This window comes from Equus quagga, chromosome 8 (genome assembly GCF_021613505.1).
Source record: "Equus quagga isolate Etosha38 chromosome 8, UCLA_HA_Equagga_1.0, whole genome shotgun sequence".
NCBI lineage: Eukaryota > Metazoa > Chordata > Mammalia > Perissodactyla > Equidae > Equus > Equus quagga.
Window position 1 is genome coordinate 76,637,510 of NC_060274.1, and position 25,642 is coordinate 76,663,151.

The window sequence follows — 25,642 nt, forward strand, 5'->3', positions numbered from 1 at the left end:
TACCAGTTCCTTTCCCATATATATTTATGATGATGACGATGATGTCTTGGACATCACTGAAGTAATGCCCTCTTGCCTCTCCTAAGTTAAAGTCCTTTGACTTCCTTTTAGAATAAAGACCATAGATAATGACAATAGAAAAGTTTCTTCCATTCAACATTATAGCTTTAGAGGTGTTTTTTGTGTGGCTGACCAAAACAGGGTGATGACAGAGCTTGGTAAGAATGGATAGCAGGGCTCTTCAAACAATAAGTGGAAGGGAATTTGCAATCACTGAGTGTTAACTTATTAATATTGGCTTACAATAATCAGGAAACTTCAAGCATATTGTCTCAATTCACAAGACCAGTCCATTTTACAGAAGGAGAAACTGAGGTTGAAAGAAATGTAAGTGGTCGTATCCAAGATATACTTAGTTGGCAAATACAGTCAATAAATGGCAGAATCAGGATTCAAATTCAGAACTGTCTGACTCTACAGCACGTGCACTCTCCACTGTCTCATGCTAACTCTCTGATAATGGTATTACCAAGTCTAAGGAAAGAAGCAGTTGTGAAAGACTTCTAATTTTCAAGTTCAAATGGGAATATTAAAATTCTAAGGATGCTTAATTCTCTGACATAGAGACAAGAAGAAGTGAATTAGTTGTGATAAAGAATACATTTTCTTACCTTTGAAGTCAGGCAGAAGATTGGAGTGGTGGACTGAAATGAGCTGAGGCAAACCTTTTTTAAGAACTGTAGGTAATATTAGACTTGAATAATTGTATAGAAGTATCTGAAAGCAGAAGCCTGGACTAAATAACTAAATAAGTCTTTCTGATCATGTTTTTTAGAATGTGTTAGACCATGATGAAATGTTTATAACCATACTTTCACAAAACAGCAGAATACAAAACTTTATGCACATTTTCTTTTTATATTCCAAAAAGTATTATTTTCGACCATACAAAGCTAAGGCAATATATCACAATATAAACAGTGGTGGTGGGATCATTGGTGACTTCAATGTCATTTTTACTCTTTTGTATTTTCCCAATTGTCTACAGTAGACTTACGTAAAATAATAGGATATTTCATTTAGTATTTCCAGAACTTTGTTCTGATCACATCATATGTGACTTTGGCCTACGGCTTTAGCATTTGGAGGAGTTAATGAATATGAATAAGATGGAAAATAAGCCAGAAGAGACAATTCTTCTTAAAATAGAGGACCTACTTATAAAGTGTAATATGGAAAGAGTTAATCAAAATATGTCCCTTGCTGGCTTTAAGTTCCCACCATGGGAATGATATATTTGAATTGTCACAGAATTCCCAAAGGTCATCCATTTAAAATCCAACATATAACTTGGGTGCATTTTACACACACAAAGTTAGTATCCATATGGGGAAAACACCATTTCTTGCTTTATGTGTATGTCAGAACTCTTGATACTAATCCAGAGCAGTGATAAATGTCCTAGAGAGTTCTGTTTTCAGTGAAAGAGAAGATCACGGCTTTTTGTGAGTTAGCCTTGCATTCATTAACTACCCCTCCAAATTCTTCTCTTCCGTTTATCCTCCCTCCTGCTTTCAAATGAACAACATTAACAAACAATTCTCCTAATTGCTGGGGCTAAGCTCAGCCTGTTGCTGTCGAAACAAGGAAATAAGTGAATCATATAATCATAACATGTCCAACATCACTATATTATTTGCATTACTTGCTTGAGAAGAGTCTTTACAGTTTAGGATCAATCTCTTCCATTAAGAGAGTTAGCTTTTCTCTTTAACTTTGTCAGAAAGTTCTTTCCTTCGTTAAGCCTGAAGCCTTTATCCCTGTGGAGTCTATCCATTGTCCACATTTTAAGACAAGTACACCATTAACCTTGTGTTTTCTCTAGGGCAAGTATGCTCTGGCTCCTCAGCCATCTTCATGATCATTCTTTCCTGAATGTTCTGTTGTCTTTCTCTCTCTGTCTCTTTAAGAAAAAAGTGTCAGCAATGGAATTACCTGGAAAGCAAATCAATAAATTGGCAGACCTTCCTCTTCTAGTCAGGAGATTTCTTTCTAGCAAATTTTCAGATTGTTGATGTTCCTAATCGTCACCATAGCATTTACCCCCCTCCTTACAGGTATTTGTATCTCAGAAGAATTAACACGTCAGTCAAACCGGTGGAAGTGTGCCATTGGGTGGTGGATAATTTTAAGCAGTGACCCTCTGGTGTTGTCTATTCCAGGCCATTTTCCTCTCTCAAACAGAACAACAGAGATGAAAATATATGAGGTCCACAAGGTTTAGAAGTCTATAAACAAATATCACCCATTATCCAATTCCTTTCCCTTATGGATAATTCTATACTTTACAGAGCTCGGTAAAAATAACATCATTCCCTCAGAAATAAAGTGAAGCTTGCACAATTTGGAACCAAAATACAGCTTCAGAATCTCTGAAGGAGGAACAATGGCGTATTATGTCTTTCTAAATATTTGTTTTAAAGGTTACAGTTTTCCAATGCTCACTTCCTTGAATAGTGTTTCGTTTCCAAAGTTGTCTGTGAGGAATAACTGCAATACTGGGAACAAGTTAAGGGTGATGGTTAAATATGTAATGCAATTTTAAGTGTTACTTTGATTACTGAGGGGAAAAAATAAAGAGAGCATCTGATTAGCGAAAAAGGACATCGTGGTTATTTTGGTTTTTAGTGTAGAACTAAGAAGAAGCAAGTTGGCATGGTTTTTCTGCTAAATGACGTGAAAAGGAAGCACAAATATTGGGAGAGGAAATAATCCCTTTCCCCTGACAAGACAGATAGCATGATGGCTGTGCATCAGCTGGCAGAATGAAATTACAAGCAGGAGAAAGGTATCTGCAATGACTGTTCACATTGAGCTGCTGGGTACTCCGAAGCATTAGAAAAGCCATATTTATGCTCCAGGGCATTTCTCACTCTGGGAAAATGTGAATGGATGGGTGTTGTCCACTAAGGTCTGGGATATAGAACCAGCACTGCTCTTTACAGCCAGGACTTAAAAGAAATGGATGAAGTATAGCATAATGGTTAAGAATACAGACCGTGGAGTCAGGAAAACATAGGCTTTAAATTTGGCTATGCGACATATTAGTGGGACTTACAGTAGCTGCTTAAACTCTCTGAATCGCAACTTCCCCATCCGTAAAACGGATATATTACTACAAGGATTCTAACACTTATCTTGTAGTGCTATTAAAAAGATTAATGAGATAATGCCTATGATGTGCTTGGTGTAATTTCTAATGCCAAATAAACCATAAATAAAAGGAGCTATTGACAATTATTAAAATTGCATAATATTTTTGAGTGTCTGATTAGTACAGACCAGTGCCTGAATTCCTGATAGTAATTATAAAAAATTTTTTATGCATTCATTCTTTATTGCTTTTTTTTCTCATTCACAGAATCTTGTCTTTTGCCCAAACTGTGTTTATATTTGCTCATGTTGCCTCCTTCGTGGAGGCGGGTTGTCTCACATCAATATGTACTCAGGGATTTGGGCACTATTTTTCTCTCCAACTTCTAGCCCTGATATACTGAGCTGCAATTAACAAGACTTCAAGGCTTACAAGTGGACTACCTTCTAGAAAATAATTATCAAATATATTAATGTCTATTTGATGTAAAGGAAGTCTTCTAAGTGTTGCCAATACTTGCCTCGGAATGTGATATTTCAAAGCAAAATGTCATGTCTAAAGTGGGTCCATGTTCCAAGAGACCAGAGAATAACACAGGATGTTGGTCATCATAAAAGCTTCGTCTATTTTTAGTTCAGCCCACAATCATTCTGCAATTCATTGTGCTCACAGCCAGATGCATGGGAGTCAACAAAAGAGATCCAGCGGGGATACTCACAAAATGAGTTTCAAATCTGCTTCCACTCATCACTTTCCTATTTCTATCACTCCTACTACAATTCTCTCGTAACTCAGAGGCACTTTTGATATTTTCCCCCTTTCCGTATCATTCCCATCAAATCAGTTACTGTGTGCCATTAGTTCTGCATTCACAATGAACCTTTTATTTCCCTCAGACCAGTCTTCACCTGGATTATACAAGAGCTTTCCGGAGTGTCTCTCTGCCTTCTGTTTCTCCAATTTCATTCTAAGTTCATTCTTATTTTAGTATCTCACTCCTTCGTACAATTTGTTTTCAATGGCTCAACAAATTTCTTGGGCTGTCATCAGGACCCAGATGGATAGTTCCAACTCAATTTGTGAACTGGTCTCGTGCTCATATCTTACAGCCAAAGTGGACATAATAATTCCTGTATACTCTCAGTTTACCATCTTTGCTTGCATCCACTTGTCTTCTGGCAAAATTTGTTCTTATTCTTACCTGTTCTCCCTGGTCCCTCTCAAATTTTCTCACCAGTGTGGTTTCATCTTTTTTTTTGAATTCTCATAGTACCTTATGTGCATCTTTTTACGGACCTTATAACATTTTCACTCATATTACAGTTATTTACATGTTTATTATCTCTATCACTAGACATTATGCTCTTTAAGGGCATGACTACTTTTTATTCATGTTTATAGCTACCACCAGAACCCTACTCCTACCTAGAACACTTGGTCCCTGGTTTATAGTACACATTTATTAAATTGTTGGAATGGAAGAGTAAGGTCCTTGGCCACAATACTTAACAATCAGTGGGTTCTCAATAATTATTTGTTGAGCAAATCAAGTAATGCAGTTTTTTTCCCCTGCTTTTTTCTCCCCAAATCCCCCCAGAACATAGTTGTGTATTCTTAGTTGTAGGTCCTTCTAGTTGTGGCACGTGGGACGCCACCTCAACGTGGCCTCACCAGCGGTGCCATGTCTGTGCTCAGGATCCGAACCAGCGAAACCCTGGGCAGCGGGAAGCTGAGCATGAAAACTTAACCTCTCAACCATGGGGCTGACCCCAGTAATGCAGTTTTTATCCCCACACATCATTAAAATTGCTTATTCAAAGATTATCAAGGACACCTTGTTGACCATTCCTTTATTTTTGAAATAGTTTCCTCACTAGATTCCATGACACTGAACTCTCCTGATTGCTCTCCTACTTTTCTGCCCATCACTCCTCACTCTCTATTGTTGGATTCTTTTTTTCCTCGTCATGCTATAAGCTGGTATTCCTGAAGTTTCAATTCTGTTCTCATTCTATGCTATTTGTGGCTTTAACTATTACTTCTCTGCCAAAAACTTTTCATGTCTGTATATTGGGAATCAACCTCTATCTGAGCTCAGAAACGGAGTTTCAGCTGTCTTTTTAACAACAATGCCCTCCCCAAATTTCAAACTATACATTTTTATTTTTATTTCATTCACTTCTATGGTATCAATTATTATATATGATGGTAGAAATATGTTATTTTGCTCTTCAGAATTTATTTATTCATCTTCTGGCAATTATACCTCATTTTTCTGCTGAGAAAATCATCTATCCCTCACTGTCAGTCATCTGCTTCTCATCTCCCACAGCACTGTGAACCACATTTAATGAAGTAGGATGTTCTGTCCTCCTCATCACAGTGATTGCTTCAGATATGACCATAAGATACAAGTAAGGTTAATCATAGGAGAAGAGAATAAATTCTAGAAATTTTGTTTAATCAGACAGGGAGGGAGACTGTCTTTTCTACTGGCCTAGGTATGGTGCTGATGTGACCTGAGAACTGTTGGGGGCCACAATGTGGAAACTAAGAATGAAGCCAACTAGAAGAATCAGGCACTCAGGTATGTTACAAAAATACTTTATACTCAGAATGTCCAAATCATCTCCCCTGAAAATATTGTGAAAATATTCTCCTGAAAATACTGTTGTCTTCCTCCTGAGAATATTTTCCTCCTCCAATATTTCTCACTTCTGGAAATAGCACAGCCATCCACTCAGTTTTCATTCTTGACATCTGGGACTCCTCATTGACACCGCCTTCATACCCTCATGCACCACAGTCACTGAACCACACAGTGTTCTTTTTGTCTCCAGAATATAACTGAAATGTATCTGCTTCTGTTCACTTCCGTTGCTTCCTCTCTATTCCAAACCACTATCATCTCTCATCAGTGTTACAGCAAAGTTTCAAATTGTTCTTTCCACCCTTGCTTCCATCAAATCCACTCTTCTCTGAACTTGTGACTTCCACTTTTCAAATATTTCAATGCTATCCCATTACCTTTAAGAGAAAGTCAAAAATCTTTACCTGTCTATGAAGTGTTTCATGATCTGCCTTCTACAGCTTAAGCCTTCACTGAACTATCTCTTAACTACTTGGAACTCATCAAATTCCTCTACTCCTCCACAAATATGCCTCCATTTTTGTTTTTCTGATCTCAGTGTACTCAATATCTCTCATTCTCTTTAAACCAGGCAGAAAGTCAGCCTTAATTTCCAGTCTCTATCACCCTTATTTTTCATAGCCTGCTTCTCACCACGGTTTGTTAAATCTGCCTCCATGAAGTTTTTCACGTGTGCCCTTTTTATTTCTATTCCCACTGGAGTTACCTTCATCCTGATTCTAAATTTTAATATGAAAGATGTGCATAATCCCCTGGCTCTAATTGTTCACTCTGCTGCCTAGGTGATTATTCCTAAAATATATTAACTCATGTTACTTCCATCCTCAAAAGGTTTCAATCATTTTTAGTACCTGTCCATTTCTTAAAAAGTATATAATTCAAATTCCATAGTATAGAACTCAAGTTCCTCACAGTTAGGTCAAGCCAGCCTCTTCAGACTCTCTTCTTTCTGCACATTCTGTGCTCTGAAACCAAGATTCTCTTTACCGTTCTCCAGCTTTACATGGATCATGTCTCCACCAACCTGGAATGCCTTTCTCTCCTCACCTCCCATCAAGCCTTCCTTACTTCATTTTTCCAGACTTGCCACCAACTGCACATCCCCCATGCAGTCATCTGTCTCCCACTTCTGTTTTCTTTGTGCATCCACAGGATTTTCATACACTGAATTCTTTATTTAACTATATTTATTTGGATTTAGTAGGAGGCAATGTAGTTTAGTGATGGAGTGACTGCTCTAGAGACAAATTGGCTGGATTTAAATCCTGGCTCCATCGTTTTCCAGCTGTGTGACTTTGAGAAAGTTAATTAAATTATTTTGCCACAGTGTTCCCTTTAATTAGATGCATAAGAGAACATATTTCATAGAATTGCTGTAAATATTAGATAAAATAGTAAGTGTAAAGCACTGAGAAGATCTCACGTGCTCAATATCTGTTATTTTTTGCATACATTTCCCCCAACAGCTATAAAGCCCTTGAATCCAGAGTCCAGATAATTATCTATCTTTAAATTATCAGCAAAGTGTTTCATTTAAAGTGAGCCCAGTTATTATTTGTCAGATTGATTTATTGGGAAGCTCTAGGGTCCTATATATTTGAGGCTGTGTATTAACATAACTACCTCAATAAGATCAGTCCTGTTAAAGGAACAAATATGTAGGAAGGCAAAGAAAGAGGAGGGAAAATCATCAGAATTTCAAAAAAGGGATATTATGTGAAAAAATTGCCAACAATACTATAATTGCAACTCTAAATAGTAGAATACAGAAACGAATCTTGTTTAAACAAGCTGGGAGCTTGCAGTAAAGGATGAGTAGGGTTTGACATGTATTGTTACCAAAGTGCAGCTTCTGATGGAACTGTCTTCTGTATCATGGGCTGGGAGGCTGTGGCCATCCACTTTTGCTGGAAAAGTTCTGCACTTGAGAGCAGAGCCCCTAGGTTCCCATTCAGTCTTCCTTTGTCCTTAAATTATACTGGGCAAGTCAATTGAATTCTCTGGGCTTCACCTTTCAAAGGAAGGAGTTGGCTTGGATGGGATTTGCGAGTGCCTCCCTGCTCTGACATTCTCTCCTCACTAATCTAAGTGGACTTATTTTGTCTCTACTCATTTTTAGCAGACATTTCTCCAGTATTGCCATAACATATATCACAGCTCTCTGACACTGAACTTATCATTTATAATGCAATGATATTCTCCATTCCTTTTATAAGAATGAGGAGACTCATACTAATACCACATGATTGTAGAATTTAAAGAGACAACCCATGTGAGAGTGGTTAGCCTTGGCTATGGGACAGGGCAGGTGCCAATAAATCTTTATTTTCTCCCTTTATTTGGAAAATTATTTCTTAAATATCAAGATCCAGTGTAAATATTAACTTTATTTGTGAAGCTTTTTGCAACACTGCTATGTGCTCCTAGTCAGAACCTAACAAAGCATGTTATATTCATGTCTATTATAACACTGATGCATTTGATAATATTTTATGGTAACTATTAACTATATATCAGTCACTCCAAAAGGTTTTAAACTCCTCTTAGTCAGGTGTCATACATTATTAGTCTTTAAAAGTTTAGCACTAACACAGGACCTTGCACATACAGAAATACAGAATGGATAAGTGAATGAATGACTTCAGGTTGGTAGGAGAAGTGAGAAAAAGCCTCTCCTCTCCCAAAACACTTTTGGTACCTGCCAAATGATAGTTGGAATCTCTTTAATAAAAAGTCACACAGAGTATTTGATTTCACCATTTAAAAAATAAAGTTTGGGGTCTAGTCCCGTGGCCAAGTGGTTAAAGTTCTTCATGCTCTGTGTCAGTGTCCTGGGTTTGTGGGTTCAGGTCCCAGGCGTAGACCTACTCAACTCACTAGCCATGCTGTGGTGGTGTCCCACATACAAAATAGAGTAAGATTGGCACAGACAATAGCTCAGAGTGAATCTTCCTCAGCAAAAATAAATAAATAAATAAAAATAAAGTTTGCAAATCTTGTGTCACAGGAGCAGGTAACTTAGTGTCCATTTTGGGAAATGCTCCACTGTATCACTCAGAAACTTCTAGTGTCTCTACCAACCAACTAAGCCAATTCAGCCTTCCCAGTTCACTAATAACTCAAATTGTCTCAGAGTCTTTCCTCATCTATAGCTCATAATTTAGGTAGAAAAAGCATGAAGATTTTCCTGATCAGCTAATTACTTCTTTTGATAAAAAAAGTATCTAGACAAGAGCTGAACAAAAGAAATCGGACTTAATCCCCAAATTAGAGCCACATATACAACTTCCAATTTTCTAGTAGTCATGTTAAAAAAGAAAAAGGTGAATATAATATATTTTACTTAACAATGCATTCAAGTTGTCATTTCTCCATGGAATCAACATTAAAAAAACTCAAGATATTTTAAATTCTTTTTTCCATACTCAGTCCTTGAAATCCAGTGTTCATTTTTTACTTATAACACATCTTAATTCAGACTAGTCACATTTAAAGTACTTAATAGCCACATGTGGCTAGTGGCTATTTTAACTGTGTAAATCTAGATTGTACCCAATTCTAGTTGTGGTCAAAAGTCAAAGAAAAACAAGTTTTCTGCTCAATATCTTATCACCAGGAGACCCAATCCTTCCCTAAATTAGTTAATTTCAGTTATATGAGCGCTCTAGAGGCGATTTGCTCTCTGATGGCTTAACTTTCTTGGCAACTCATTGCATGATGTCTCCAAAACTTGTATCTTTTCAACAAAGCAGATACTTTCAACTTGACATTTCATAAACTCGTCATGACTCCCTCTAAAAGACTATTCTGAAGGTCTGAAGGCCTAAGATGTTTGATGATACCTTTTAGCTATAGCTGAAAAGACATTAGCAAAATCATGGATTAAAGTTATGCTTCTTTCTCTGAAAGAACTGTTCCTTTGAGAAAATCCTTTATTTTAATTACAAGTGATTGGGGTATAAAGCTGGTGGACATTGCTTGTCTTTCATAATGATATTTAAGTTCTTAACATCACATTAAAAACTCATCTCACTCCATCAGTGATAAGTACCCTCTGCTACATCCATGGTCAAGGATACATTTATGGAAAAAAAGCACCTTTTTTAATGTGGCCCTTTTAAAGGCATCTATCTTTCTGAAACATTTGACAATTTTTAAAGCAATGTTGGATGAAGGCACAATATATATACATATGTTCGTTCCTAACTGTTTTAGTACAATTGTGTACTAAATCTGACTGTTAGCTTTGATTCCTATATGTTTTAATTAAAAAGAAAACACTCAGTCAGAAAATATTCAGAACTACAGAATGTTGCCATTCCCTGGCCAAGCTCTTCAACTGTGTCCAGTTTGATAAATGAGCTTTGGAATCTGTTTTTAAAGCCTTCTTGAAAGCAATTTGCTTACTTACCTACATTGATCAATAGCTCTTGTGGGTTTGGAAATATTAGCTAACTTCTAAACATTAGCTACCATTTCCCAGTTGCTCAGGAAAAGCATCATGGAGAACATGCCACAAGTTTTGTAGAAAACTGCTTCCTTGAAACTCCCAACTGGGAGGAAACTCCTGAAATTTGTTGAAACACTTATTACATTTCCATGATAGTTTACTAGTGCTACTAATTTGAAATGATTTCTGATCAATTTGGGGCAGTAGCCAGACAGTGTCATTTTCCTTTTGGTTGACCACTTATTTTAGGGATACTTAATATTTTGAGGCATCTGTGGAAACAGTCTTAGACTAAGAACTAGACAACTTGGACCCTTGCCCAATTCTATAGTTAGCCAGCTAATTCTCTGAGCTTCAGTTTACTTATCTATGAAATGATATATCTGGAATAAATTACTCCTGCATCTCTAACCAGTTTACATTTTGTACCTTAATTATAATTCTCAATCAATGGGGAAAGAAAACATTTTAATGATGTTCTCAGTACTCCTCAGACCAGACTTCTATCTCTTCTTTACCCTTAGCTATTGAAAGGGCTTGGATTAAGTAGAAAACACAGAAGCCATCAGAGACTCTTCTCACCGTTCGCCATTAAGTGTGACAAACTATCTGCATCTTCACTCATATTTGTCTTGCTCTCTCTTTTTTTCTTTTACAGTAGACAAAGATAAAACTCATCAACATGAAACCTCCCACTGTAGCTCTAAATTCAATCACCCTTCACCTACTCAAAGACTTTCTCTCCCTTTCTACTCCATTATTCATATCAGCATGCAGAAGTGTTCCAAAATCTCCCTTAAAACCAAAAACCTTCCTTGACTCCAAATACTTTTACATCAATCGCTCTCTTTCCCTTCACCATCAAGCTTCTACACTTATTATTTCCATATTCTTACTTCCCATTCTCTCTTTAGAGACTTCAGACTGGCTTCAGTAAGCGAGACTACAAGCAGCCTTCAAACTGACTTATACTCCCGTTGTTTTTGTTCAACTGCTTTTACTAAGGTAAGCAATGACCTCCACATTTCAGTCCTCATCTTACAGGGAAGCTCCCTCCTTCGGACTTCTCTGACACCATACTCTCCTGGTCTTCAGCATATTTCCCTAGTCACAACTTCTCAGTCTATTTTTTCTACCTCCTCATCATTATCCAGCTTTTGGATATTCTAGCAACTAAAGGCTTTGTTTCGGGTAGTTTTAACCAGTCATGTGGCTTTAAATACTTTTTATTTATGGACTACTCACACATTTGGATTTCCACACAGTCCTATCTTCTAAACTCTAGACCCATCTAACAGTCCACAGCATCTCTCCATTTGGCTATCTCACAGGCACCTCTAATTTAACAGATCACAAATAAATTCATGATCTCTCTCCACCCTATACCACACACACACACACACACACACACACGATTTTTCCTTTTCTAATAGTCTGATTTTCGAAAGAGTAAATGGGAACACTACCTTACCATTTGCTGGATCCCAAAATCTAAGAGTCATTCTTAATACTTTACAATGGCATCTAATCAAACATGATCTTTTCGACTCTTTGTCTCAAATATTGGTGCTTCTTTTATTTTTACCACCTCCACTCTCATCCAAGTAACCATCGTATCATACATCCCAGTAGCCTCTTAACTAGACTTGTGACTTCTTAACCTGTCTACCTCCAACATGTTTTCTAAACTGCAGCCCCAAATGAGCTTTGTCTTTCTTTCTTTTTTTTTTTTTGAGGAAGATTAGCGCTGAGCTAACTACTGTCAGTCCTCCTCTTTTTGCTGAGGAAGGCTGGCCCTGAGCTAACATTCATGCCCATTTTCCTCTACTTTATATGTGGGACGCCTGCCACAGCATGGCGTGCCAACCAGTGCCATGTCCACACCCAGGATCCGAACCAGCGAACCCCTGGCTGCCGAGAAGTGGAACATGGGAATTTAACTGCTGCGCCACCCAGCCGGCCCCTCAGATGAGCTTTTTTAAAGGCGAATATAATCTTTCCACTTTCCTGCTTAAAATCTTTCAATGAATCCTATTATAATTAGGGAAAAATCAAAATATTGTAGCATTTGTATAAAGCCTTAAGTGATTTTTACCTCTTTTTGCCTCTTACCTCAACTAGCACCTTCTACCTCCTCCTCCTCACTTGCGATGCTCCAGTCACCCTGGCCTTATTTCAGTTTCTCAAACACACTAAACTTTTCCTATCTCTAGGTCTTAACCCATGCTGTCCACTCTGCTTGGAACAATGCTCTTCCTCCTCTTCCTCTGGATAATGCCTCATTGTTGTCAGAAAATATTGCTTCCTTAGAGATCCTTTTACTGATTTCCCCCATTATTAATAAAAGTTATCTTATATTCTTCATAAGCCTGTGTTCCTGCTTAACATGTCACAACCTGTAATTGTTAATTTAAGCCTTATTTTTTCATTTTCTACATATTTTTTAAATTAAGCTTCAGATGAGGGGGGGATCATGACTATTTGTTCACTGCTAGATCCTCAGAACCTAACTCAGAGAATAGAATGTCACAGCTGTGGAATCAATATTTGTTGAATAAATCTTATAGGAAAGAGAACTGAGGAGAGTGAACAACAGGCTCATGAGAATGGGAAAAGAAACCTGACTCCTCTGACTTTCCATAGCTCTTTCTCCACATTGTGCTGTCGTTCTTCTTCTTGACTCCTCCCAACCCAATGCAGATAATGGAGCTCAGATCCATCAAGTGTCATTGCCATTGACTTCCACATTGATTTGGCCCCATCTCCATAAGCCTAACCCCTGGGGATCCCGGGCCCTGAGTTGTGCTACCTCACAACCCAGATCCTTGAGCTTTCCCTACCTTTATTAGATGTACAGATCTCCTCAATGGCCTTTGCTTTCCCTTCTCCCAGTTCTCATGCATTTTTGCATAGTGTTCATCTTTAAAAGAAGCCACTTTTCCACTTTCCTATTTATATTTCTTTCTTTTCTTAGTCCATGGAAAACCCTGCTAATTATGCAGTGTTCTTTTTTCCCTTAAGCTCTAACTAATTTCTTATTTTCCACCCGAGAACAAAGCAGTGAAATAAAATAAGGCACTTAGATCCATATACTATTGTTCTTGTATTCTAGAAAATTTCAAAACCAGTTCAACTGAAAAAGGGTAAATGTACATCTTTGTAGCAGAGCTATTATCTCTCACAAATATAATCAACTTCACAGAAAAATAAAATACAAGAGGATAAAATGTACAACACATATGTTGATGTGATAAGCACTCCTCCATTAGCGCCATTTTGGTGACTTAGCAGACAGCATGGGATAAGAGGCAACCACAGGAAAGAAAGAAATTAAAGCAAAAGCACTCAAAGGAGACATGGAAAGAAAACCACACAGTGGTCAATGGGGTGGAAGTAGGGAGAGAAATCTTTTCAGAGACTCTAAAGTAACTGAAAGAAACCAACAATACGCAAGAATGAATTTCAGAAGAAATTGTCAGACATAGCATATAGTTGATTGGCCTGCCAAACTCTTCTAAATGAATCGAAGTCCAAAAATCTTAGAAACTTCCCACTGATCTGGACCCAAAGCCTTCAGAGTAGAGAAAAACTCAGCCTTGATTCTTAGAATGTCATTCGTTCACATCTTTCCCTTGGTGTTCACATAATGCACTCATTCTTGTATTTAGTGCATTATGCATTGTGCTCTGATCCAATTCTATTTTGTGTTCATTTTTCTTTTTCAAAAATAATCTGTCAAATATTTTCAGTGTGCTAAGTAAGTAAGGCTTTTTGATGTTACAGATGTTTCTACTCTAAAAGTAGGAAGAAATTTGTAACTAAACTCACAATTTTGGGGTAAGAGGAACTTTGAATTTGCAGTTTATTTAAGTGTCAATTGTCCAAATAAATCTTAGATATAGTCATTTTTCATGTTAGTCCTTAAAATGAAACAAAGTAAAACTGTCTCAGATAACAGTAACAAAACCAGAAGAGTTTATCTCCTCTGTCCAAATTTTTGTTATTTTAGCCAAATACAATAAATAAATAAATTTTAAACTTCAAACTTATACAAATATTTAAGAATGGTTAATTTGGAGGGAAGTGAAGGAAGATGCAGTCAATATTGAGCATCCAGGTATTGATAATGTCAATAACATTTCATTTATTAAGGTAGCTTAAACTTTTTATAGACGTTGTACAAGACCTCTGTATGAGATATTTCATAATAACAATTTGATAAGTATTTTTGTACGACTTAAGGAAGTTTTACCTTAATGTGCGTTATCCCAACTTGCATGATTTTTTTTTTTTTTGAGGAAGATTAGCCCTGAGCCAACTACTGCCAGTCCTCCTCTTTTTGCTGAGAAGACTGGCCCTGAGCTAACATCCATGCCCACCTTCCTCTACTTTATATGTGGGACGCCTACCACAGCATGGCCCACCAAGCGGTGCCATGTCTACACCAGGGATCTGAACTGGCGAACCCCTGGCCGCGGAGAAGCAGAATGTGTGAACTTAACCCCTGCGCCACGGGGCGGCCCCCTGTTTATATTCTTTTCTTTAAGATTCTCTCACGATATATATATGTAAAATTAACTTAGATGCTGTAATATATTTTGGTAACATTCAAATATAATGCTCACAACTTGATACATGTGTGAAATATAGCAGAGTTTAAAATGTAGAAGATGGGTTTGGTAAAGAGGAGAGAAAAAAAAAGAACTCCCTTGGGTACATGCCAGCTTTGACTCTATGATTTGCGACCTGTCCTTATCCTCACAGAGTTGAAAATAGCCAGTGATCCCAGGGGACTAGAAGATAGAAGTTATGTTCTTCCCAAGAATTGTCAACACCACAAGTGAATGTCCATCCAACATGCCTGGCGGTTTCCGAAAGCCAATCAGTTAGGAGATAAGCTGTAGCTGATAGAGGGTCACAAAAGTTGTGAACTTGCCCCCAAATCAGGGCACTGGCAGCCTAAATGCAGCTAACATTGCATATCAGTGACAATTATCAACTTCCTCCTAGGAATTTCTTCTCTCTCCATCTCCCCTGTGCATGTGTATGACTGCATGCATGCATGTGTGCACACATCCACAACCACATATGCATTCTTTCTTCAGGTGATTTAGGTTTTTATCCTACTCCTGTTACTGATTTCACTTTCTGATCTAGAATCACTGAATCCTAAATCCTCTAAGCGAAGAAACTCATCTGCTGGGATAGATGGTATTACAAAAGCAGTTGGAATTCTTACGCAATGTAGTGTATCATAAACATAAGCTGCCATTGCTGTTCTTATTAAGTCATCATTATTATCGTTATTATTTTAATTCCTCAGAGTAATCCATGTAGGAAAATAATTGGCAGAAAACAAGTAGAAAATTAGCTAGGAATTTCAATAGCTCAGCCAAAAATAATGAGAAAAATCAAACACACATCTCTATTTAGTAGAACAAACAAAATTATACCTCTTTATCCGAATATTGACCTAGCACTGAATCACAACTGAATATTACTGTCCAAAATAGGTTATGAAAAGTCCACATTTTCTAAGAGAGGGTATTTGACCTAAATATTACCAAGCCTTCAGTCCAAGATCAATTTCATCAATGGTCTTACAATAAGCTCCTCTTCAGAAATGTATGAAAATAAAAAGTCTGTAACACACAAGGAGAATTCACATACAGAAAATGGATTTTCCAGAAATATGGAAAAAGCATACCATCGTGGTGGGTCAGTCATAGTTCTTGAATACCTAAGATAAGTAAAACCCTTTAAAAAGTATTACATTTAATTTGTAGAACAACCCCATGAGATAGGTAATAGTCTTGTTATTTTACAGATGAGTTAGCTGGTTTCTCAGTGAGATAATGTAACTCACTTAAACTTCAACTAGAAAACACCAGAGCCAGAATTTGAACTGAAGTCTTAATACCTCCAAAACCTATTTTCATTTCTTTGTGTCAGGTTGATACTTCCAATTAAATAACTGAGCTCTTATCTTAGTATGTCAGGCAGCTGTAAGAATAATTGAACAAAAGGAACTTAGGATCTTACAAACCCACCATCAACAGGAAAGTCACTTGAAGTTGGGGTTAGGTTTGTTGTGGTAGATTTACGCTTCCTTCAAGTCCCAAGATTTCACTCAACTCTTTCTTTTGATCCAGGATACGCATCTTGGAAGCAAGGGCTGATGTTTTGCTTTGAAATTGAGCAGGCATGCCTGGCCCAAGTGGCTTGGCCTCATGATCCTCAGGTTCTACCCTGCAGAGCTCATCAAGATTAGTTGGAAATCAAAAGCAGCCTAGTCTCGCCATTCTTTCAGGACCCTTTTAAAGCTGGTCCCATCCGATTTGGATGAGGTTGATCTTCACTTACCAGTTTTTATGTGAGGACATCTTTGCTCTAACAAGTTCAGTCTCCTCAGTCTCCCCAAAACTCTCCACTTTATTATCCCTTCCATGAGTTTACACATGTTAATAGCTTTGCTTAGCACAACTTCTTCTCTCCTCTGTCCACTGGAAACCTTCCCAATCTCCAAGGCCTGGATAAAATTCTTCCTCTATGAAGAAGTCACCCTTGACACCTCAGTGTTACCTCTCATTTTGAACTATGTTTAAATATGTTGTCTCGTGTCTTCCTGATTTGCTCTCGATCATTTGAGATGCATACTTTAGCTTTATCTTTTAAGGCTAGACTTAAGCTTTAGGGGTAGGAAAAATTTAGTCTAATATCTCACCCTCTTCTGAGAACATGGGGGTTGTGCTTGTTAACCTGTTGACTATGACTATGTCTTCTAGGAAACGGATACGAACAGTGATTGGGACCTGGCATTTATGCCATCCTGCCTGACTCATATATTCTGGGGTGGGAGCAAATAATAAAAGTAGTAAGTAATAGTAAAAAGTAATAAAGGTAATAATAAAAGTTAGTAAACGACTTTTTCATGAAAATTTCCCATGTTCCACGTAATGCAATAGAAAAATTACAGATTTTAAATAAAGCCTACCTTGGCTTTAAATACAAACTCAGCTGATTAAATAACAGTGAACTCCAGGCAGTTCTTTTTCCTATATAAACTTTATAAAATACTACATTATTCACAAAGTTGTTAAGATTTGAAATAATAATGTATATTAATGTATGTGAAAGCATTTGGACCATAATTAACTATTAATAAATGATATCTAGTATTATTTCTATAGGATAAATAGCTCAAGTCACCCTGTCTCCCAAGATGACCTATTTAACCACTAACACTTTCTTTTTTGCCTTGACCACATAATTTGTCCAGTATTTAATAATATATTACAAACTAATGGAACTTAGAATTGTTTCTCAGGAGTGTTAACACTGGTGCTAAAAATCATCAGTACTGGGGCTGGCCCCGTGGCCGAGTGGTTAAGTTCGCGCGCTCCGCTGCAGGCGGCCCAGTGTTTCGTTAGTTCGGATCCTGGGCGCGGACATGGCACTGCTCATCGGACCACCTGAGACAGCGTCCCACATGCCACAACTAGAAGAACCCCACAACGAAGAATACACAACTATGTACCGGGGGGCTTTGGGGAGAAAAAGGAAAAGATAAAATCTTTAAAAAAAAAATTTTTTTTTAAAAATCATCAGTACTAATTAAGGTTATAAGATTCATTGTTGTAATGTAGATACTTCATTGCTGCATCTGTTAGTAATGCAATGTGTAATAAACATTGCTTCAAAAGCTGTTTGGGTAGTTCAAGCAAAACCATACAAGTCTCCAAGATATTAAGTATCTGTATTAGGAGTATTAATTTGTACTTTTATTTTGAGTTTATGACAAGAACTTATATAGTTTTATGTGTTTTGCAAGGACTTGGTTTTGTGGCATAAATAGTAGTTACTGTACCCCACTCTCTGACTTGCCTAACTCTCTAATTGTCTAATTTTTCTGATTACTGAATATGTTTAAGATAGAGTTTCTACCATCTTCTCCACCTTGAAGACAAAAACAAAGAGAGAGGTATCTTACAGCAGCAACTGTTTTCCTATTCAGTTTTAAGCTGAATATTTACATGACCTCTCTAATGTTGATATTTTGGTACATTTTTGTAGTTGCTAATGTATATACCTGAATTAAATCAAAACCTATCTAGACACATACTATATGTGAAAAAAAAAAGCTGAAGTAAACTGGAGTTAATGAAGGGTGTTGGAGAAATGTTGAGAACCAGGGCACTACTGGTGTGCTTTAGGTTCCAGGCAGTTAAGGAACAGCACAAGGGTAGGAGAAGAAAGGAGAAGCGAATGCTCACTGAACACTTACTCTGTGCCAGGCTTGGTACTGACAGACTTACAAGCATTGTCTTAGCTGCACAACTGCGTGAGATAGGTACCGGCATTTCTCTCCTTGACTTAGTGAAGAAAGATAAGTTATCCAGTGCCACAGTTATATTGAGATGTATCAATCCAATCTGTCATTCGATTTGAATAAAGTATATGTAGATTAGATCTGCATTCATGAGAAGGACTGCATGGCTTTGTACATCATAGAGAAAAGTAGTCACATGGTTTCTTCTCTCACTCTCCTAGAAATATGCTCAGTGAGAGTCTTTATATGCTATCATCTAATTATTCTAGCATTGTCTATTTTGCATGTTGAAAAAAACCTCTGTCTGTAGAGTGGCTACCTGGTAATTTGACAAAATTACTAATACAATAAAGTAAAATATTTTTATCAACTCTGGGATTAGATATTTAAGTATAGAAAAATCAATTGAAGGAATATTATGTATATTATATTATATATATATAATGCAGTAGTAAAATGAAATTTGGTTCACTTCATAACTGAATGGCCCAACATCATTTGAACATAAAATTTTGGGTTTTTTCCCCTGTTGGTAAGTGTGCATGCACACATACACCAAATTCTATTCTAGTTTTTATTGAATTTTACAGACAGGCATTTCAGCTTGAATGACTGGGCTATGCCTCCTATCTACCAATAAAATTAAGTATTATGTGAGGACTAAGTGAATATACAAAAAAGTTAAATTGGCCATATTGGAAGCACATATTGGATGATCTGGCTAATGATTAAGCCAATCCAGACAACTAACGCATATTTTAGGCAAAAGCGTCCAAAAGAAGAGACTTGACTTATTCAGATCATGTTTATATCAAACAAGTTGTCAACAAATAAATTATTCTCTCTTATCCTCTAATCTTTCCATGGCAAAATCTTCAAGACCAGTTATACCCTTGGATAAAGCCAAATCCCAAAGCAGAATTTGTCATGGCCTCTGAATAGAAATTCCAACATACGCCGTTTATACGTGGATGGAATATGGACAAAAAAAAATCTCGTTAGATAATGGCAAAACTCATCATTTTTCTTTCATCATACCATTATAAGTCAACACCAGAAATGGACATTATATTCACGATTATTTTAACACATGGTATGTTTTCTTGAATGATAACTGTATTTCCAAATAGTTTAGCTGGTCTAACTTATCCAATTGCCAATTATCTAGTTGCCTAACCTGAGTAGATAACAAGTAGCACCTGAGAATGAGTGTGTGCGTCATAAGGAAAAGAGTCTTTACCTGGGCTTTATTATATCCAGAAACTTGATCGAAATTGATCTGTATGCTCAAACAATACTATTTATGCATGGAGAAATGTTCATGAGATTATCCACTAAATTTATAACAGTGGCTAATTTTGGTGAAGTGGTACGGAAAAGAACTTCAGTTTTGATCCTTTTTAAAAATCATTTGAAAGGAGAATTTATTTAAGAATTAATGGTATAATTAAAATTAATTTTTAAATGGGGCACAAATGTACACTTGTAAATTTTTTCTGAGAATAGGAACAATGTTTTCATCTCATGCTAAAGGATATGAGTCCCTTATGTTATGTATTTTGACTCTGGAGAAAAATGATATATTAGCTGATCAGAGACACACTAACTTCAAATTGTGGACATTTGAAGTAACTGTTTGAGGGGCTACTTTCACTTTATTGTTTTTTCATTTTTCATTAAATTAATTGGACAGATTCAAATATTAAAAATGATGCTTTAGAGGGGCTGTCCTGGTGGTTTAGTAGTTAAGTTCGTGTGCTCTGCTTTGGCAGCCTGGGGTTTGTGGGTTCGGATCCAAGGCATGGACCTATGTGCTGCTCATCAAGCCATGCTGTGGCAGCATCCCACATACGAAATAGAGGAAGATTGGCAACAGATGTTAGCTCAGGGCCAATCTTCCTCACCAAAAATAAATAAATAAATAAATAAATCAATAAATCAATAAATCATCAGCTATCATCTATATATATCACCTCATTCACGTTGCTGTGATATGGATCAGAATGTATAGTAGGTGAATTTCAGCACAGTCTTACAATTGGCTGAGTTGTTACCATAGTGAATCAAGAGTTCACATAATAGATATATGCCTTAATCATACTACTATAAATTTCACGCACCCAAAGTATCTGACTTATTAAGCAGATAAAGTTATGATATACAAACCAAATATGCTCCAGAAAAATAAGCAATAATAATCACTCAAACTTTATATGATTTAGACAATAAAATTTTTGAATATTTTAAAAGACCATGTTTACATGTGGGGTAAAAGTTATTTTAATAAATTAAATTTATAGAATGATTATCAGATATAAATGGATAGAATTAGGATGGTATTTATCAAATACAACTCAGCATCAAGTGTTGTTCTGGACACCACCATTTGAATCTCTGGATATCCAAGTGTCAATTTATAGCAACAAAATAAAATTCTCTTGGATCCAGGAATCTGTGTACTATTAAATACAGGCCATTCCCATTACAGATGATGCACTGGACACTGACTGTTTTGCAAAACAACTTAGAACATAGCCCTGTCTATTTAACTCCCTGTCAGTACATCTCACACATCAATTATATTTCATATAGCTATGTTCTTTCCAAAGCAGTTTACTCAATGGTTCATTCATTGTTATCTAACAGTAATGTCTTCCTTTACGCTTTCAATGAGGGGACTATGTCAGCTATAACAAAGAATCAAGAAGAAGCAAAAATCCTATAAAGGAATTTATAGCTTCCTTTCTCTATGAAATTATAGTTAAATGACTTTTTTTATTCTAATTGCCCACATTTCTTAGATCATAGGAATGTATCATTTGCCTGATTATGAAATAGTGACTGGAAATAATCCGTGTGAACACACATTTCATGGACTTTTAAGCCCTTTATCTAGTACTACTTTATTTTCAAAGCCACTTTTTTGAAATTTGTATATATGGGTCCAAATAATTGAAATAGTTGCCTGAATTCTTAGTGTATTTGACCTAGATGAAAAAGTTATGATTTGGGGGTCTGTATATAAGAAGTAATCCCGTCATAGTACAGTTTTTATTTCCATTGACTTCTAAAATTTAATCAGAAATCCTGTAATAATGATATTGATATGTTAGGAAAAACTTGATGGAACCAATCAAAACACACTGTGATTATAGACTATGGTTATCCTGACAGGTTATAAAATCTCATCTACCATTCATAAATAATACAGATTTTTAATTCATAAAATACCAGAGAGATTAACAACTCTTAATCTAGTTTTCCTCTGCATCTTTCTGGATTCTCTCTGGGAGGTAAAAATTGGTATTATTATTATTATTATTATTGAAAATAAGAGGAAATAAATCTTTGCCTGAGTCTGGCACACAGCCTCCCATGATTTGGCCCCAACCACTCTTTGCATCCTTATCTCCCCCTCACCCACCTAAACCACAGAAAAATAGAAGAGCCTGCGCTTCTTGGAACACAACCTGTCCTGTCCCATGTCTTTGCCTTCATCCATGCTCTCTGAAACGCTCTCCTTTCTCATATCTTTCACTGCCAGTCTGCGCACCCAGTATTAGCTGCCCACATTTATTCAGTGCTTACTACATACCACACACTTTACTAAGAACATTACTTCATTTGTGCCTGCTAACTACTCTGTTTTATGGAGTATGAGGAAACTGGCTAATCACCCAGATAGCAAATGGCAGATCTGGGATTTGCACCCGGGTAGACTCCAAACTTCACACTGTGATATGCTACTTAACACTGTGATACATTAACTCCAAGTCCCGATAAACTTTCAAGATCAAGAGAAAAATGATAATTCTCCCATGGAAATTTCATTGACCACCCACCTCTCTCCTCTTTATCTGCCCCTGTATCTCTCTGAGGTCAAACTCTAATTCCTCTCTGCTGATAAATTTTGCAATGTACCCATCTTGTTTCCTCTGCTAGACATTCTGATTCCTCTGAAAAGTCTTTGTGTTAAATATGTGCTAAAAAGTAAAACGCCCTATACATGGTAAGCCCTCTATAAATATTGGTTATATGAATTCATCATTGTCAGAATTGGGATAATTCAAACTGTATCACAAATGACCTCTTAAAAATAATTTAAAAATCAATTTAACAAGCCTATAATTTGATAAACAATGATCACAACTGGGTATTTATTTCTTCATATATTTGATTATTTTAACTTTAGTTTATAAAAGTGACCAACTGTTTGGACTCTAGTTTCAAAGCCATTCATTCAATCACATGTATTTTTTTTTATTTTACTGAGTCAGACAATAGAATTCCAGACTATCGTTTGAGGATCCTAGGTAAATTTTGGCTACTCTAAAGAACCAGTTAAAATGGAAATAATTCTTTATGATAATGAGTGTACATATATGTATATATTTTTACTGTTTTATTTGCTCTTCACTGAACTGATTCAAAGTTTTCGTTTTCTGTACGTACACATATGTTGACTAATCTAGATAATAGTCTGAGAAAAGAGAAAAAATCATTTATTTTTTTACATGATGTCAAGCAAATGTCATCTTTTTCTTAATTCTTGAAGAAAAACTGGATATTTTAATACTGTTTAGAGACAATCTAAGTTTGCTCATTCAATTTCTGGAATTTCAGAGGGAAAGTGATTTGAAGAGTATTTGAGGCTTCTCCCTCATAAGTCATCAAAAGATCACATTTTCTTCCTCTTGCTTTAAATGTTGACATTTCATTTTAACAATTGTCTGATAGAAATTTTAGTCTGACTATTTCTGTTTAAACAATAATAGCAATAATAATAACTGCAATTCTCAAAATAATTGCTACTATTATAAGATGTGAAATCATCAGATTTAAGATTTGCTTTTTAGCCTTCCATATTAAATTTAAAATACAGATTGATAAAAATTACATAATTAAGATAGAGGTAATTATTTGGAGATTGGTAGTAACTTATTATTGAATTCAGAACAAGGGTTCTTGGAGGATTTCAATGTTAGAATTGAACACCATTTTTCTTTTTTCTTCGAATTTCTGCAATTTAAAAACATTCGCCTCACTTTGAAAAATTAAAATATAAAAACTAATTTTCTAAAGCATAATTATACCAGTTTAAAGAATGCTAGAACTTTCCTCAAAAACGAACTACTTTGGAGTGATTTTTCTTGAACTCTTAAATGATCATTTTTTTTCTCAGTGACTTAAAGCACAAGTAACTAACCCACGATTGTTAATTATACCTATTGATTATCAGCGACAGAATAATATCCTATTAAATTATCTTGGAATGTATAATCAAGCTAGAGACCCAGAGGGATATAGAAGCTATTTAACTTAAAGCAGAAGAAAATATGATTTTCACAATTAGGCCCACACTTGGAATAGTGCTGAGTTATTTTATTGATCCTTGGTGGAAGGAATGGGTCTCAAAGGCTTTCCTGGAGATTCGCCTAAACTAGATAAACAAGAATCTTCTTGGGTCTGCCATCTGACCCAGTGAAAATTATGACATTTTCTCCAAGCATTAGGTACTCTTCAAGCTGAGTTACTCTCCTATTAGACTGTTCTTACATATCATACCATTTGTTGTTTAACTTATTGCCTAGAACTTACAAAAGAGTTTTTAGACATGAAGCATCAGAAACCTAGCAAGGGAAAATTAAGAGCAATGTTTTCTGGGATAAAATGCTCCTTGCTCACTCATACCACATCTCTCTTTTTGTCTTATCTGTGTTGCCTTTGGTGTACTTGGGGTGCTGCTACCCAGATATAAATGTATAACTCTATTCTTGCTTGTTCCGGGTACAAGAAAATGATGTAACACTTTCATTTTGATTTTCCTTGTAAAAGAAACAAGAGGCTAAGTGAGCTTGCCCTTGACAGGTGTGACTCCCTAAGCAGCACCACTGGGCAGCATTTTGCAGATTCAGCCCCCTCCAACTTTAAACAAAGCCATTTAATTTGGTCTTAAGCCAAGGTAAGGAAAAAAAAACCCAACTAATAATTAAGAGAACAGCATAAAGAAGCATAGCCTGCCAACATGAACCCACACGCAAGCCAGAGGAGATTTATGATTTTCTTCCCCAGGGAAGGAGCGACTAACGCACGCACACTGACCATCACCGTAAAGAGGTAAAGAGAGAGTGAAATGGCTCAACGTACACACACCCCGCTCCATACCGGGGACGAGTCTCCGAGCTGCGGCTTGTGATCTCGGAGGGCCAGGCTGAAGCTGACCGCCCCCACGGCCACGCTGGACACCCCCAGCCCTATCTCCAGCACAGAGAGCACCAAGAGGCTCCCAATAATCTGGCCGCTGGTGCACATCCTTCCTCGGTCATCATTCCTTCCAGATCAGAGAGGGAAACCAACAATCCACCTTGTTTCTTCCACTATTCTCCTTACCCCTCTGCCCCCTACCAGACCCCAAAACTTTTCTTTCTTCACCAGCGAAGCATTATCCACAAGGACTGGATTTCCGGAACCGCAGACCTTCTTCCCTGACCGGACAAGAGGCAAAAGAGCCACTCTACACCCTGGCACGTTCATACAGGGATCGTAGAAGGATTTTTTTGGGTTCGGTGGTCGGAGTCCAGGAGAGGAGAGCACATCAGTAGAAGGGCTTTCAAGAGGGAGCCTGAAACCTTGGACGAGCCAGGAAGCTCCGAGCCCGACTCGCAAGGCGCTGTCCAGAGTTCTGCCGCGTCCCGAGTCTCCGTAGGGAAACCCCGCTCCCTCCTCAGCCTTCCAGACCCTTTCAGGTTCCCCTTTCTTTCCTTGCCAAGGAGAAGAGCTTTGCTTCCCGGAGATCCAAAGCGGAACTGCCCCGAGCTTCCCTCTTACTCTGCCTCTCGTCTCCTTTCCTTTGTTTTCCTGATAACACAAAGTGCTTCTGCGAGTCCCTCGGTCCCCAGGCTGAGCGGGCGGATGATATTCAGCACCACGCTCCTCGCAGTTGCTGTGTCGCCAGAAAAAGCGACCTTGTCTGATGGCCTTTTTCCGTCTGGGTTTCTTCTCCCTCGTCGTCGTCCTCTTCCTCGCCCTCTCTCTTGATCTGATTCTCTCTCATTGCAC

General features: G+C 37.1%; 1 protein-coding gene across 1 annotated transcript in view; it reads right to left on the reverse strand.

The window, feature by feature from the left end:
* Window positions 1-24,895, reverse strand: part of TMEM196 (transmembrane protein 196) — a 51,271-nt gene extending 26,376 nt beyond the window's left edge. Inside the window, exon 1 of the mRNA XM_046669038.1 lies at window positions 24,749-24,895. Coding sequence (XP_046524994.1) covers window positions 24,749-24,895 — 147 coding nt within the window. The remainder of the gene's footprint in view (window positions 1-24,748) is intronic.
* Between the last annotated feature and the right edge of the window lie 747 nt (window positions 24,896-25,642).